The sequence below is a fragment of the Myxine glutinosa genome, chromosome 9, assembly GCF_964187855.1.
Source record: "Myxine glutinosa chromosome 9, kmMyxGlut1.1, whole genome shotgun sequence".
Classification (NCBI taxonomy): Eukaryota; Metazoa; Chordata; class Myxini; order Myxiniformes; family Myxinidae; genus Myxine; species Myxine glutinosa.
The window spans coordinates 86,160,316-86,176,064 of NC_136269.1; the positions used below are offsets into that span (position 1 = coordinate 86,160,316).

The window sequence follows — 15,749 nt, forward strand, 5'->3', positions numbered from 1 at the left end:
CATTTTTCCTCCTATCCCTAACCTCTTTTCGTTTGTTAGTTGTCAGTTGGTTTGTTCCTTTTCTGCTTCATCTACGCTTTCCCCTTCCTCTTCTAGCTGTGTTTCATTCAGCTTGCGTGGAGCTTGTTCACCCCCATGTGTCCTTCTCCCCATTCCGTTGATCTCACGCTCACTTCTACTCTTCTGTTGGTGTTTCCCACTTTCCATTTTGTTCCCTTCATTTCTGCTCCAGAAGAGTAGAAATAAAATAGAGAGAACATTACAGGCTTCAAACTCAAGCTATGGTCTCAATATCAAAACTTCATTACAGAATCCCTTCAGCGGTTCAGGAGTTATGGCCAGAGGGACAACCCAAAAACACAATGCTTCCAGCTCCTTCAGATGCGGAAGCATAAAAAAACACTCAATAGCAAGTCCTTGGAGAAACGGAATGATTTAATAACCAGTATTTACAAGTGCTAACAGTTCCTAATCAATTGACATTTCATGCCAAGGGATGATTTACAAACACCTTCTTCATCTCACTCTCAAGTGTGAACCATGATATTCTAAAACAACTAATCAGAATTATACAACCCTGGAGGCTTCATCCACTTTAACAGAATGATTAAAGAGTGAGAGTGAGAAAAAGCAATAGAAACCAAGGAACAATGTTGCAACAAACCATCACTATTTTTCATCCACATCCACCATATTTCTGTTGGCATATCTGAAGTTTGACGGAGTCTCTTTCAGATTAGACTACTTTTCATCGCAATACATTAGTTGCATTGGAGATTAAAATGACTGGATGTGAAAAGATCTTAAACCAGATGTGCTGCATAAACTGAAAGTTTTGGACAAGTTTTGAGAACTCAACACATTATTCCTCCCCTTTTTGCACTCATATAAGCAACACGTTATGTTTTCAAGTATTCTGCAGTTTGGTATTCAAATCTGCAGACGTGGACAATTGCAGGTGATGTCTGGATGAGCTCTGCTCGTGATGGGAAATGTAATTTATTGTCCGATTTCCAAGCTCGAATTTTGGAACAGTTCTGGACTTTCTTTCAACCAACATGGCAATTTCAACATTGCGAGGCCAGAGCATGTGATTACATCATCATGTACATTATTTGATGACAGAAGAAAATGTGATTGCACAGGTCAGATGATATCATTAATGAGTGGCATATAAATTGCCATGGAATGAGTAATAAGTGCAAGATAGCAGAGTACAAAGGTGGAGGGAGCTTCAGGACAAATTGATTTTGGAAACTTATCTCCATGCTCACCTCGGATGGGCGAGTTACAGAACACAAATATAGCAGTACAAGGAAAATTTCAAACATTACTACGTTTTTGAAAATGATAAGTTCCAAACAGGCAAAACGACTGTCCTTGGATTATCATATTAGCTTCTAGGAAAGATCATGTTTAACGTAACTACCTATGCCTAATATTGGTTAGCGAGTAAAGTATGTTTCTGCAATCATATCTACCTTCGGGAGAAAGGCAGTTCACGTCATATAAAAGGATTGTCTTCTTCATTCTAATTATAACTTTACATTCCTGCATCAGCTGGAGCCATCCAAGATAAATTCATGATGCAAACCATACAGGCCCAACTTGCTTGTGTGAAGATACCCCAAAAAGGAATGCCTTACTTGCTGAAAATGAGTGGTACAGAAACTGTGAACTGTTAGCTTGTGCAAATGATCAGCTCAATTGCTATTTTATGGGTTCTAACACATGGCAGCAGTGAGACATGGCTCACATTTTACAAGTGGTACAGCAGTGAAAGCATGTTCAGAGATTATAAACCGTAAGGTCACCATGCCAACACTGGAATGAAGTCACTCAATTTGGAGAGAAAGGGGAAGTGGGTATGGGCGGACATCATAAAATATCTCCAGGCAAGAGGAAATTAGCACATGCCTCTTGTGGAAGTTAGTTATGTTAACTATTTTTGTGACATTCAAGGTTTCATATTGATTGACTTTGCAACCAGGGTTATTCCCATTATCTTATACCATTAAATCAGGACACTAATAACTAAACTGAAAATGCATTTTAAAAGAACCCGTCTCACTACTGGCATGGGAAAATTCCTCTTGCATCCCGAGAGTTCCAGGGCTGAATACAAGTTTCAAGACATTAGAGGTCATCAAAAGATCATCAAAAATGGATTCCATCAACCACTTGAGAGTTAAACCTGGTGGATTCAAACTTCCATTATTTTGGTCCTTTAAAAATGGCTTCTATACACGACATAATGTAGAGCTTGCAATAAAAGATGCTGAATCAAAATGGTTGCATGATGCTGATAAGTATTTTAACCGTAATGGCATATGTGAGGTACAGACACATTTGTTTTGAGCTGGTGGAAGCTGTTAGGATTCTGGATATTGGAAGAATAAATACCTCATTAAAAAAAAAAAACTGTTTCTGGATATTGTAGTTGTACATACATACATACATGATTGGATATACATACATACATACATACATACATACATACATACATACATACATACACACACAAATGTTGTGTGACATCTTTGAGAAACCAATTTTTTAATCTTTAAAACGAAGACGTTGCTTTTAGGATATCCTTCCTGTGGACATAGCTGCCACAAATATGAACATGAAATAACGAGAGCAAATCGACTGTCGCCAATATGCCTCTGCGTAGTCCCTGCCCATGACAACGGGTAGATGCCCTCGTTGACTGTCCTAACAATAAACAAGTTGATTTCAATCCCTTCAGCTGTTTTCAAGTATCACATTTTTACCAGACAGGACAGGTTTCACATCGATAGGGTAAGCGGTTTCTGAGATACAATTATTTAATATTTTCCTTCAATCGAATATGGCTGTCACACCATGTTACCGATGGTTTTTTTGATCAACTTTTAATCGCCATGCCTAGCCAATGACGCACAAAGTTTTGAGTCGATCGCTTTGGTGGTTTGAGAGATGTTTTTTTTAAAGTTTTAGGTTAAATCCAATATGGCTGCCAAACCATGTGACCTATGATGTCATAAATTTAATATTGCAATACAAATGGGTCATAGATCATGTGCATACAATTTCAGATTTTTAGGATAAGGCATTCGATTAAAACATTTTGGCTGGTATACCACTTCAGCACTGCACCGATGATGTCATCATTATCATGCTTTTGTTCCCCATTGGGGAGTACTTGACAATGTGCCAAGTTTCAATTTTTTTCATTAAGCGGGTTCTGAGAAATATATTTGAAATTATTTGCGTTTAATCTGAGATGGCTGCCATGTCACGTGACCAATGAAATCACAATTATCATTTTAAAAAACATTATACGTGGGTGTCGCTCCTACCCTGAAAGTTTTGTCTCAATCGGACATGTCGTTGCTGAGAAAAATGAGGTTCAGCCCGGACAGACAGACGGACAACCCGAAAACATAATGCCTCCGGCCACCTTCGGGGTCGGAGGCAGAAAAATAACACCACAGAACACCCTGTCACACATTTAGATGTGAATTTGAGAGTCAAAGTTCACATTCATGTTTAGCTAACATACCAATATATCATACGATAAAAGGATAAGAAAGCCAAGTTACTAATTTAATACATTTCAAAATGATACACAATTTATGTAGTTATCCACTGTTTGATTACATCTAACCTTAATGATATTTTTGGCCCCTAATTTCACGTACCAAAATAATTTACTGCAGTTTACATGGAGTTAAAATTGTGAAACGTAACTAAAACCCATATCAATGCCTCACCTTCTCAAAATCTTACTTGTGTGCACGAATTAGTGTGGAAAGAACATATGGTTGGGAGAACAGGAAAAAGGTGTCTTTCCACTCTGCCAGCTTAGCAAATTAGATCTTTCAAAGGGTTCAAGATAACTTCACCAGATCAGAGCCTAAAGATGTTGTTACTTCCGCCACTGAAGGTGGACGGAGGTTATATTTTCACCCCTGTTCGATTGTTATGGACGGATTTGGATGAAACTTGGTGGACAGGTTTGGGTGTGTTTGACAAGGGCGAATTGATCCAATTTTGGTTCAGGTCCAGTTCAGGTCCTGCCTATCAGTGGGATACAAAACGTGGGATACAAAACGGTTCAGCATGGTGGAGGTATGCGCTACCAAGTACCGTTCTAGTTTCATTCTGCGTTTCATGTGACAGCGACTTCAGAGAGAACAGCACATACTGAGCAATAGCTACAGTGATTTCTACAGTGTACATTTTGAATTCACCACATAACACAAGGGACAGCTTATATGGCACATGCTGCAGCTATGTCCGTGTTCTGATCACCAAGGCGTGGACACACGTTTTGAAAGGCGAGATTGCACCCTGCATTGAACTGGAGAATCTCTGCCATTGTTCAAGGCAATGGCAAAGGCAGTAAGAAGAACAAAGCAAAGCCAGCACATATGAATGCCATTATTTTGCCACGATGTCTGAAAGTGTCATCATAAGTACGACCAAATTAAAACGAAGAAATGCATTTTGCTGCTATGAGCTCGCTGGCCCATACCAAAATTTCCATTGTGAAAAGGTGTATAATGTGTTCGTACAATGAAGGACTAAATGTGCAAGTGGATATGCTTATTCCTCTTCTTCTTCCATACCTGATTTCCACTCCAAATGTCTTGTCACATTACAAATGATTACCATCCCAATTCAATCTACATCTTTTCAAGTCCCCGTTGTCGTGGTCACCAAGACAAAAGGCCCTGAACTCGTTCCCATGGTGATGTCTCCTCCAGACATTCCCATGACGGGAGAGGCCGGTGGTCGAGCACCATACAGAGCGAGGATACCTCCCTGTTCCAGTGCCATCTCTGGCACAGCAAAAGCCTCCAAGTTCTTCTGCCCATCCGAGGAGTAGGAATTGTTACAACCACGGCAGACACAGCCCTGCAGACAAAATTATAGAGACAATCACACCTGGACATATTTTTGCATAAGCAATAAACATGACCCCATGACCTATACAAACAAACAACAGAGTGGAACCTACAACATTTATCATTATGGGCAATTTCAATGACCTAGAAATACGACTATTAATGGAGCATACTTTATTGTCACAAATTCTCAACAGAGTTCCTCAGGGTCCAGCTGTTATGGCCAAAAATATCACAAATTTAGGTGATAGCTATAATGATCCTCATATATCTGTGCCTATAAATAATACTGATCATGCAGTCATCAGTTGTCATCCTCATCAATCAATACTATTTGTTAAGCCTCACAAGAATTAATTACGGTCTTTTTGTGACTCTTCTGTTTGCACTTTTGGACAATGGATAATGCAGATGGATTGGTCTATAATAATTCTGTGTGCTAATCCCAGTAGTATAGCTCAACAATTTCCTCAACTCATTAATATAATCAGTACAAACAGCATTTTGAATAAATATTGTTCAAATGTCAGATCAATGATAAACCATGGATTACCAAAAAGAAAAAGACATAAAATGTCATTGCCCCTGTGGTTTTAGTGATTTTGCTGAACGGAGTTAAAGGCCGTCAGTCGGCCATATTTGGTCAGATTACAAAACAAAATATTCTGCATATGTATACTCTCATGTATTGTCTTTGTACCAAGTTTGAACAAATTCTGTCCATGCATGTCCAATAAATGGTTGGGGACACGTTTAAGTAACAAAATGGACGCCAGTCAGCCATCTTGGATCTGATCTTGAAAAAAAAATGACGTGCATATGTAACCCATCATTCATTATCTGTGTGGTGAGTTTGAATACAATCGGTGAATGCATTTCTGAGACATGCTTGAGGACGTGGACAATATCGGGTTTTTTACAACTAAAATGGCCGCCAGTCTACCAGTCAGCCATCTTTGATCAGATTGCAAAATAAAGTGAGGTGCATGTATATGTTGTCATGTGCTGTGCTTGTGCCAAGCTTGAACAAAATCAGACCATGCAGGGTCAATAAATGTTTGGGGACACTTTTAAGTAACAAAATGTCCGACAGTCGGCCATCTTGGATCTGATCTCGAAAGAAATGACGTGCATATGTAAGTCATCATTCATTATCAGTTTGCCAAGTTTGAACTAGATTGGTAAATGCATGTCCGGGAAATGGTTGGGGACGTGTTCAATATCGAGTTTTTTTCACAACTAAAATGGCCGCCAGTCTACCAGTCGGCCATCTTCGATCAGATCGCAAAATAAAGTGAGGTGCACGTGTATGCCATTGTGTACCATGCTTGTGCCAACTTCGAACAAAATCGGACCATGCATGTTCAATAAACGGTTGGGGACACGTTTACATAACAAAATGGCCGCCAGTCGGCCATCTTGGATCTGATATCGAAAGAAAATAACTTGCATATGTAAGCAATCATTCATTATCTGTGCGCCAAGTTTTAACAACATCGGTGAATGCATGTCCGACAAATGGTTGAGGACGTGTTCAACATCGGGTTTTTTAACAACTAAATGGCCGTCAGTCGACCATCTTTGATCGTATCGTGAAACAAAATGATGTGCATATGTAGAACATCATGTATTATCTTTTTGCCAAGCATGAACAAATTGGTCCATACATCTCCGAGATATGGTTGCAGATGCATGCATGCACGCACTCATGGCTGGATAGACGACGGACAGGCGAGACCCAATCCATAAGCCTAAGTCCTAAGTTTCAGACTAAGTCCAACGGGGGCTAATAATGCTTTAACCAAGTTGATAATACATCGTGACACTGCTTTTAAATGGGGCAGATGATGCATATCACAGTCTGCACAGCAAAGTTGAAAGAACAATAAAGTTTGTGAAAACTAGTTTTTATACCAGAAAGTTTGAACATGTAAAACAAACAGAACCAGGGGAATGGCATCAATAAATGCTTTTTTTTTTTTTTTTTTTTTTTTTTTGTATACTGAATCGAGGCTCGTGAAATAGCTGACATTTACTTCACAAACAAATCAACCAGACAAACAAAATATATAAAAAGAGGGAGCGGAAAACAAGATGGGGAGAGAAGGGGAAGCACACAAACACTTGAGAGCACACAACATTTGAGAGCAGGGAGATGTGTGGGAGGGAGAGGGCTTGGGGGGAGGAGGCGTGGGAAGGGGTGGGGGTGGGAGAAGTATAAAACACAAGGACACCAAGGACTTCCAGGACAGAAGTTGGTATTTCAAAAAAGTGGAATTGGGGTGAAATTAGCGGGGGTAGAAAAGATCAAGGATTTGGATGGGGGAAGATAAGAGATGGTGGTGAACAGCTGTTTTAAAGACCTGGAGGGTGGAGTGGGATTGAAGAGAGTGAGGGAGTTTGTTCCAGAGGCGGGAGAAAAGAGGAATGAAGGAGTGAAGGTGAGCAGAGAGTCTTGATTTTGGCAGTTTAACCATAAGAGGGTTGCAGGCAGATCTTGTGCGACCTGTAGGAATATTTGCAGGACAGAGCCCAGAGAGAGCTGGGGGGGGGGGGGGGCAAGGCCAGAGAGGAGTGGGTAGAAGACGGAAAGACCATCAACCTGCCTGCGGTGAGTGAGTGAGAGGCCCTTGGAGTTAGCTTCATCGCGGGAGATTCCAATGATTCTGAATGCTTTGGTTTCAACAGCTAGGTTGACGAGCTAGGTGTGAGGCAGGAGCACCAGCCCAGAGGGGAGAGCAGTATTCCATTGAGCTGCGGATGAAAGCCTTGTATGTGGTGAGGAGCTCAGGTGTGCCAAGGAAGGACTTCGCACGACGGAGGATGCCCAGTCGGCGACTGGGTTTGGAGGCCAGATTTGAAATGTGGTTTTCCCAGGAAAGATCATGGCAGATAGTGAGACCCAAAAGCTTGAGTGACAGAACTTCTTTTCTGGAAAGGATTATTCAGAAAGTGGATGGGAGGGTTGTCCAGTCGGTCTTTTCGGAGAGGGATCGTAAGAGTGTGAGATTTGTCAGGATTGAAAGACATGCTCCACTTGTTTGCCCAGTCTGTGATTTTGTCCAGGTCTGCAGAGAGTGAGGAGGCTGCAGTCTGCCGATCTGAGGGATGAAGAATGGAGCGACAGAGAGTGGAGTCATCAGCAAAGAGATAGAGAGGATTTTCAAGAGTAAGAGAGATCATTGATGAAGACCAGAAAAAGCACAGGGCCCAGAACACTGCCTTGGGGGAACTCCAGCCTGAACAGGAAGAGGAGATGAGAGAAACCCATTCAGGGCCACATGTTGACTACGACTAGAGAGGAAGTCCTCTAGAGAGGAATCATTGAACTGGACTTCAGAAGCAATTGTTTTGTCTTCCTGAAAGTAATCAATTTTTCTTTGAAGTTGCAAATAAATGAAATTAATTTACAGTTTGCCCAAATTTCCTTAGACCTACATCCTCTGAATTTATCTGTGTTAACACCAAATTTGCCAGCATTACCTCCCCCAATCCTTGAATGACGTTTGGTGTTTACTCGTTTAAGCCAACTCAACACACCCAGAGCCAGTCATCCAGCTGACTGTCCAAAACAACATAAAGGAATTTGCATACGAGATGTTGGAACAACTTTTTGAAAAATTTATGGCGTAGCCCGTAGTGCAATGCCGTCGAGAACAGCGTTTGGTGTACGTTTGTGGGGACATACACAAAGCTGAGACTATCAGAGCTGAGAATCTGGTCACATGACAGGGGGACGTGTTTAGTAACCATTACAGATGCATATTTTACTAAAAGGAAATATAATGACCTTCTGTGGAACGTTTTGGGGTTCCAGCGGGTATCGTACGGTAGGTAGGAAGTTTAAGGAATTCCTTAGTACAATTATGATTGTGAAATGCAATCGACATGGAACTTGATCCCAAATCCAGAAGTGAACAAATGATGACGGTTCACTGGTTTGATAATATCTCTATACAATCGTGATTTATCATTTTATTTTGACATAGTAATACCATAGTATTAGTTTGTTCTTGGAATGATGAATGATGCTGTTTGGAATGAAAATATAGAAAATGTGCCGTCAATGCCCGACGTTTGACTGAAGGTGGAACATGAATGTGGAATTTATTGGTTCATCGTTTGCGATTCACAATTTTTTTTTACCCAAGTCATTCATGACCCGAATGTCCATGCCTGAAGTCATAAAAATTAATATTTACATTATTTGCTAACTGTTAACTGGTATCTCCATGTTAACTGGTTGGCGTCAGGAAGGGCATCCGGCCATAAAAACATTGCCTCAAAAAGAGAACCATGACAATTACAACTATATATGGGCAGGGTACAGCCCGAAGTGGAGATCGGTTTCTGAGGTTTGGGACATGGAATGTAGGGACAATGACAGGGAGATCCGGAGAAGTGGTGGAAGTATTGGTCAGAAGAAGAGTGGACATATGTTGTGTGCAAGAGACGAGATGGAAGGGAAGTGGTGTGAGAATGGTGAAGGGTAGGCAGGGACAGAAATACAAGTTTGTGTGGCAAGGGTGCCCGGAGGGCGTGAATGGTGTTGGTGTCCTGTTTTCTGAGGAGTTTGTAGCCAGTGTGGTGAGTGTGACGAGAGTGAGTGATAGGTTGATGATGGTGAAAATGATGATTGGAAAGCTCTTGGTGAACGTCATCTCGGGATATGCTCCACAGGTTGGTCGGAGCGATGAAGAGAAGGAGAAGTTCTGGTGTGCGATAGAGAAGCTGATGGAAAACGTGAAAGATGAGGAAGTTGTTGTGGTAGGAGGAGACCTAAATGGACATGTGGGTAGGAGTATGGACGGTTTTGAGGGAGTTCATGGGGGTTACGGATATGGTGTGAGAAATGGAGAAGGTGAAAGGATTTTGGAGTTTGCTGATGGAGCTGATTTGTTGATTTGTAACACTCAGTTCCAGAAAGGGGATAATAAGCCTGTTACATACACGTCAGGTGGGTCGACGACAACCGTTGACTACCTGATGGTGCGTAGGCATGATAGGGGGCACCTCCGGGACACAAAGGTGATCCCGGGGGGGGGGGGGGGGAGGCTGTTTCACAGCACCACTTGGTTGTCTGCGACATAAGGGTGAAAGGTGCGAGGAGAGCTCGGCGGGTGAAGTACCAACCGAGAATGAAGGCGTGGAGGTTGAAAGAGGTGACAGTAAGGGAGGCATTAAAAGAGAGGCTGAGTAGGGTAGAGGATGATGTGGTTGAGCTTGAACGTGGTTGGATGTCAATGAAAGATCGTCTGTTGGGAGCCGTTGGTGAGGTATGTGGATGGACAAAAGGACCACTGAGGCATTCGGAAACATGGTGGTGGGATGATGAAGTTGGAAAGAAGATTGACGAGAAGAGGAAGAAGTTCAAGGAGTGGCAGAAGGTGAAGGGTAAGGGAGCAGAAAAAGAAGAGCATGAAAGTTATAAGGCAGCCAAGAAGGCTGCAAATAAAGAGGTAGCAAAGGCGCAGGAGACATGTTGGAAAATGTTCGGAGAACGCTTGGATTCGGAAGAGGGTCAGAGAGCGGTATTCAGGATTGCAAAGTAGATAGCGAAAGAGATGTGTGATGTGATGGGGGTGAGTTGCTTGAAGGATGAAGTGGGACAAATCGTTGTGGACCCAGATGGAATTAAAGGAAGATGGAAAAGATATATGGAAATGCTGTTGAATACAGAGAATGAATGGGATGGCGTGCGATAGAGAAGCTGATGGGCACTCTCAACATAGAGAGTAACCCAGTTTTAGGACCGGCAGAGAAGATAACTGAGGAGGAAGTTGAGGAAGCGACAAAAGCAATGAAGAGTAGAAAAGCGGGAGGGCCGACGGGAGTTGTGGGAGATATGTTGAAGGCAGCAGGAAGTTGGGGTGTGAAGAGAATGACTGAGATCTGTAATCTGGTGGTGAAAGAAGGCCGCATTCCGGTGGATTGGGAACTGAGTACCCTCGTCCCTCTATAAAAGGGGAAAGGTGACCCTCTGGAGTGTGGCTCGTACCGAGCGATAAAGTTATTGGAGCATGGAATGAAGGTATTGGAAAGGGTGTTGGAGAGGAGGATAAGGAAGAAGGTGAAGATCGACGAAATGCAGTTTGGATTTATGCCAGGAAGAGTAACGACAGACACGCTCTTTATTGTGAGGCAGTTGCAGGAGAAGTACATGGAGAAGAGGAAGAAGTTGTTTCTTGGGTTTGTTGATCTGGAGAAAGCATTCGATAGGGTTCCACGCGAAGTATTGACATGGGCATTGAGGAAGTTAGAAGTGGAGGAATGGTTGATCAGAGTAGTGATGGCAATGTACAAAAGAGCGCGCACAGCTGTGAGGACGAAGGACGGGAACAGTGGTGAGTTTGAGGTGAGGTGGGAGTGCATCAGGGGTCGGTACTAAGTCCACTACTATTTGTAGCTGTGATGGAGGTGCTGGCTCAGAACGTAAAGGAGGGTTTACCGTGGGAGTTGTTGTATGCAGATGATCTGGTGTTGATTGCGGAAAGTATGGATGGACTGAAGGAAAAGATGAACAAGTGGAAGGAATGTATGGAGACAAAAGGTCTGAAGGTGAATATTGGAAAGCCGAAGGTGATGGCAAGTGGTAAAGCATGTGGTGAGCTGGAAAAAACTGGGAAGTGGCCGTGTGCTGTGTGCAGGAAGGGTGTCGGAGTGAACTCCATTCAATGTATAATGTGCGCTGAGTGGGTTCATCAAAAATGTAGTGGTCTGAGAGGGTCATTAACCAGTGTGGCAGCTACATTCAAATGTAAGGTGTGCACAGAGGGAGCTGCAGATGGAGGAAATGTTGAGTTGGATCTTGGAGACGGCGTGAAGCTGGAAGGTGTGAAAACATTTTGCTACCTCGGAGACATGCTGAATGGAGATGGTGGATCAGACACGGCAACGGTTGCTAGAGTGAGATGTGCATGGAAGAAGTTTCGGGAACTGAGTGGCATGCTGATGAGGAGGGGAGTGTCGTTGAAGCTGAAGAGAAAGGTGTATGCTGCATGTGTGAGAAGTGTTATGATTTATGGGAGCGAGACATGGGTCATGAATGTAGAGCAGCAACGAAGGCTGGAAAGGGTGGAAATGCGAATGGTTCGGTGGATGTGCGGAGTATCGTTGAGAGAGAGGAAGACAAATTATGAATTGCGAAAGATGATGGGAATAGAGCCTGTGATTGATGCTGTGAAGAGGAACAGGTTGAGATGGTTTGGTCATGTGTTGAGGAAGGATGAAAGTGACTGGTTGAGAAGAGTGACGGAAAGGAATGTAGAAGGAAGTAGAGGACGGGGTCGGGGAAGACCGAGAAAGACTTGGCTAAAGATGGTGGAAGAAGAAATGTGGGCAAGGGGGTTAACAAGGAGAGATGCAGAAAATAGGGGAAAATGGAGAAGATTGTCATGGGGACCGCAAGGCTAACCCCCGCTCTAGCAGGGAAAATGGCCTTAAAATGCATGTTGTGTTGTGTTGTTGTTAACTGGTATCTCCACCCAGGTCATACTCTTCTCTTCAACTAGAGTATCAAAGAAGCCTGGCTATGCCGTTATTAGACTATAGGTCTTGTTATTTGTGTCTCAGATCTGGACATTTTCCCTAAATTTGGAAAACTGCATTAGTATGCCCAGTTCTAAAGAATACCCCTGTTATTAGTTACGATCAAGAGTTTCCCTTAACACTCGTAATATACCGTACAGGCTTAATAATATACCATACAAGCTTCATAATATAACATACAAGCTTACTAATACAACATACAAGCTTAATAATATAACATACAAGCTTAATAACATAACATACAAGCTTAATAATACAACATACAAGCTTAATAATACAACATACAAGCTTAATAATACAACGTACAAGCTTAATAATACAACATACAAGCTTAATAATACAACATACAAGCTAAATAATACAACATACAAGCTTCATAATACAACATACAAGCTTAATAATACAACATACGAGCTTAATAATTCAACATACAAGCTTAATAACGCAACATAAAAGCTTAATAACATGACATAAAAGCTTAATAATACAACATACAAGCTTAATAATATAACATGCAAGCTTAATAATACAACATACAAGCTTAATAATACAACATACAAGCTTAATAATACAACATGCAAGCTTAATAATACAACATACAAGCTTAATAATACAATATACAAGCTTAATAATACAACATAAAAGCTTAATAATACAACATGCAAGCTTAATAGTATAACATGCAAGCTTAATAATACAACATGCAAGCTTAATAATACAACATACAAGCTTAATAATACAACACACAAGCTTAATAATACAACATGAAAGCTTAATAATACAACATGCAAGCTTAATAATATAACATGCAAGCTTAATAATACAAAATGCAAGCTTAATAATACAACATACAAGCTTAATAATACAACATGCAAGCTTAATAATACAACATAAAAGCTTAATAATACAACATACAAGCTTAAAAATACAACATACAAGCTAAATAATACAACATGCAAGCTTAATAATACAACACAAAAGCTTAATAATACAACATACAAGCTTAATAATACAACAAACAAGCTTAATAATATAACATGCAAGCTTAATAATATAACATGCAAGCTTAATAACACAAAATACAAGCTTAATAATGCAACATACCAGCTTAATAATATAACATGCAAGCTTAATAGCATAGCGTACAAGCTTAATAATACAACATGTGTGAAGACGCAACAAAATGTGAAAAGTCAAGGGGTGTGAATACTTTCTGAAGGCATTGTATAATAACTATTCTCTAAACAGTTAATATTTAGTTAATAGTTTATACAATGTGTTTATGTTGTTCAATGTGCTTCAGCTTATGGTTAACAGTTACTGTACATCATACGATGTGTTTCTATTGTGCAATTGTGCAATGTGCTTGATTGTTTTTATTAAACAATGCCTGAAAAATGTCATTTTTCTGCAACTAAAAATCCTGACGTGCTGGGTCAATCCTGACTTCAGATTTGGAATCAGCATGCTCGAATTAATAAAGGACACCTACATTTATCTCAGTAGCAGATGGAATGTTTTTATTCATTGTTGAGTGTAATATACTGCCACACACTTCTGGATGGCAATTTGCAATGCCCCAAGGTGGAGGTCTAAATAATGTGAGCTCAAGTGGCTGGGGGGGATCAGGCAGGAGAGGCCCGAGGGTGTTCCAGGCATATGAAGTGCCACAGTGGCACTACAAGTGTAAGAGCCTTGAGAGCACACATGGCAGATGAGCACGGCAGTGAAAATACCGGTTGGCAGAAGAGGAGAGGCAGCTTATGAATAATTCAAATGAACCGCAGACTATTGCCGAGAAGTGAATGCATTGCCGAACAACAAACATCAATTCAAGCCACGATTGCCCGATGAACCAACTGTGAAAGCTGGACGTGACTGCTCTCCTCTTGATTGCTCGGTCTCAATGATCACATTGTGACTCTCTCACTGATTAACTCCCTCTGATTCTTGCTCTCTCAACTTCTCCAAGATTAATCTCTTAAATGTTGTCAGCCAGTTGCTCAAAACTGCCTCATTCCATGCTCCACCGTGATTGAACCAGCCTACTACAGACATATTTGAACCAGCCTACCATTCAGATGAGCCAGCTCAAGCAAAGAAACATTCAAACCAGCCACAGGGAGCGGACATTCAAATGCTTGATCAAATGTTCAGCCTGCCTGCAGATTGATAGTCAACAGAGATTGACTAATCAGGTTGAGGGGAAAGGTCTAGAATAAATAAACATGGGTTACAAAATAAAATACAACCCACTGGCGATCAACACATACCCTACATAGCCCAATAATGTAATATTTTCATCGTTATGGTATTATTATGGGAGTGGCAAAGGCACATCATTATCATCACAAACAAAAAACACAAACTTAGCCTAATGGGAGTGGGGTGGAATGGGGGTGGGAGGTAACTCTGACAAATCATAACAGGACTGTTCTGAACTGTTATACCATCAGACATAACACGGTACCTGGCAGGCTGTACGGTTGGAGTAGCAGGGGCATCTCTGTCCACGGCATGTCAGGACACTTGGTTGGGGTGTCGCCCGCCCACACTTACAGCCACGCCGTGCACTCTTCCTCGATCCCGTACTCTCTGTTAAACTTGCTCCAACTACAGATCCACTCCCATGAGCTATGCCTTGCCCGGGTCTTGTGCCCACGATGGATCCAGCATTAGATCCGACAAAAGACCCAGATTTGCATCCAGATTTTAATGCAGACTTTGAACCAATCTTTGCCCCTGTACCCAGCCCCAAGGTAAGTCCCTGAATCAGTCCTGAACAGGATTTGATATTGCATCCAGTTTTTGTTGAAGCACCAGCTCCAGTCTTTGATCCACCATGCAGTGCTCCAGGTGTGAGGGCAGGGTTTGGGCTGGCGGGACCATACGTCGCTAGAGCAATAAAATAACAAATAGGCAGAGAAGAAAAAAAAACTTGTTATAATCTTGTACAGAAGAAAGAAAACAGTCAATGATTTGCAGAATGATAGAGTTGAGTAAATATATTGCCTTAAAACATAAATTCTCCATTTGGGGATATCTATATATTATATATGCAAATAAAAAAAAGGAAGCAAATCTGAAACCTCTGTCAATGGTAAGATACCCCTTTCACCTCATTCCTTACTTTCCCTCCTCTCCCCACTTGTACTCAATGCCATTACTCTCCATTCTCTCCCTTACCCCTAGCTGACTTTGCTTTACAACATTCTGCATTATGGATTCTTATTTCGTATGCAGCACGAGGTAGCAGAGTAGTACCACTAGTTGAAGACATGGCCATGCCACTGATGGAATGCCCTCTGC

At 41.5% G+C, this 15,749-nt stretch overlaps 1 protein-coding gene across 2 annotated transcripts in view; it reads right to left on the reverse strand.

Moving 5' to 3' along the window:
• Nucleotides 1–417: 417 nt before the first annotated feature.
• The window catches only part of MSL2 (MSL complex subunit 2), an 83,453-nt gene continuing 68,121 nt past the window's right edge, over nucleotides 418–15,749 (reverse strand). For both annotated transcript variants that reach the window (XM_068128865.2, XM_078784497.1), the window contains 2 exons: nucleotides 14,911–15,335; nucleotides 418–4,902 (listed from right to left, as the gene is read on the reverse strand). In XM_068128865.2, coding sequence (XP_067984966.2) covers nucleotides 4,681–4,902; nucleotides 14,911–15,335 — 647 coding nt within the window. In that variant the 3' untranslated portion in view covers nucleotides 418–4,680. The remainder of the gene's footprint in view (nucleotides 4,903–14,910; nucleotides 15,336–15,749) is intronic.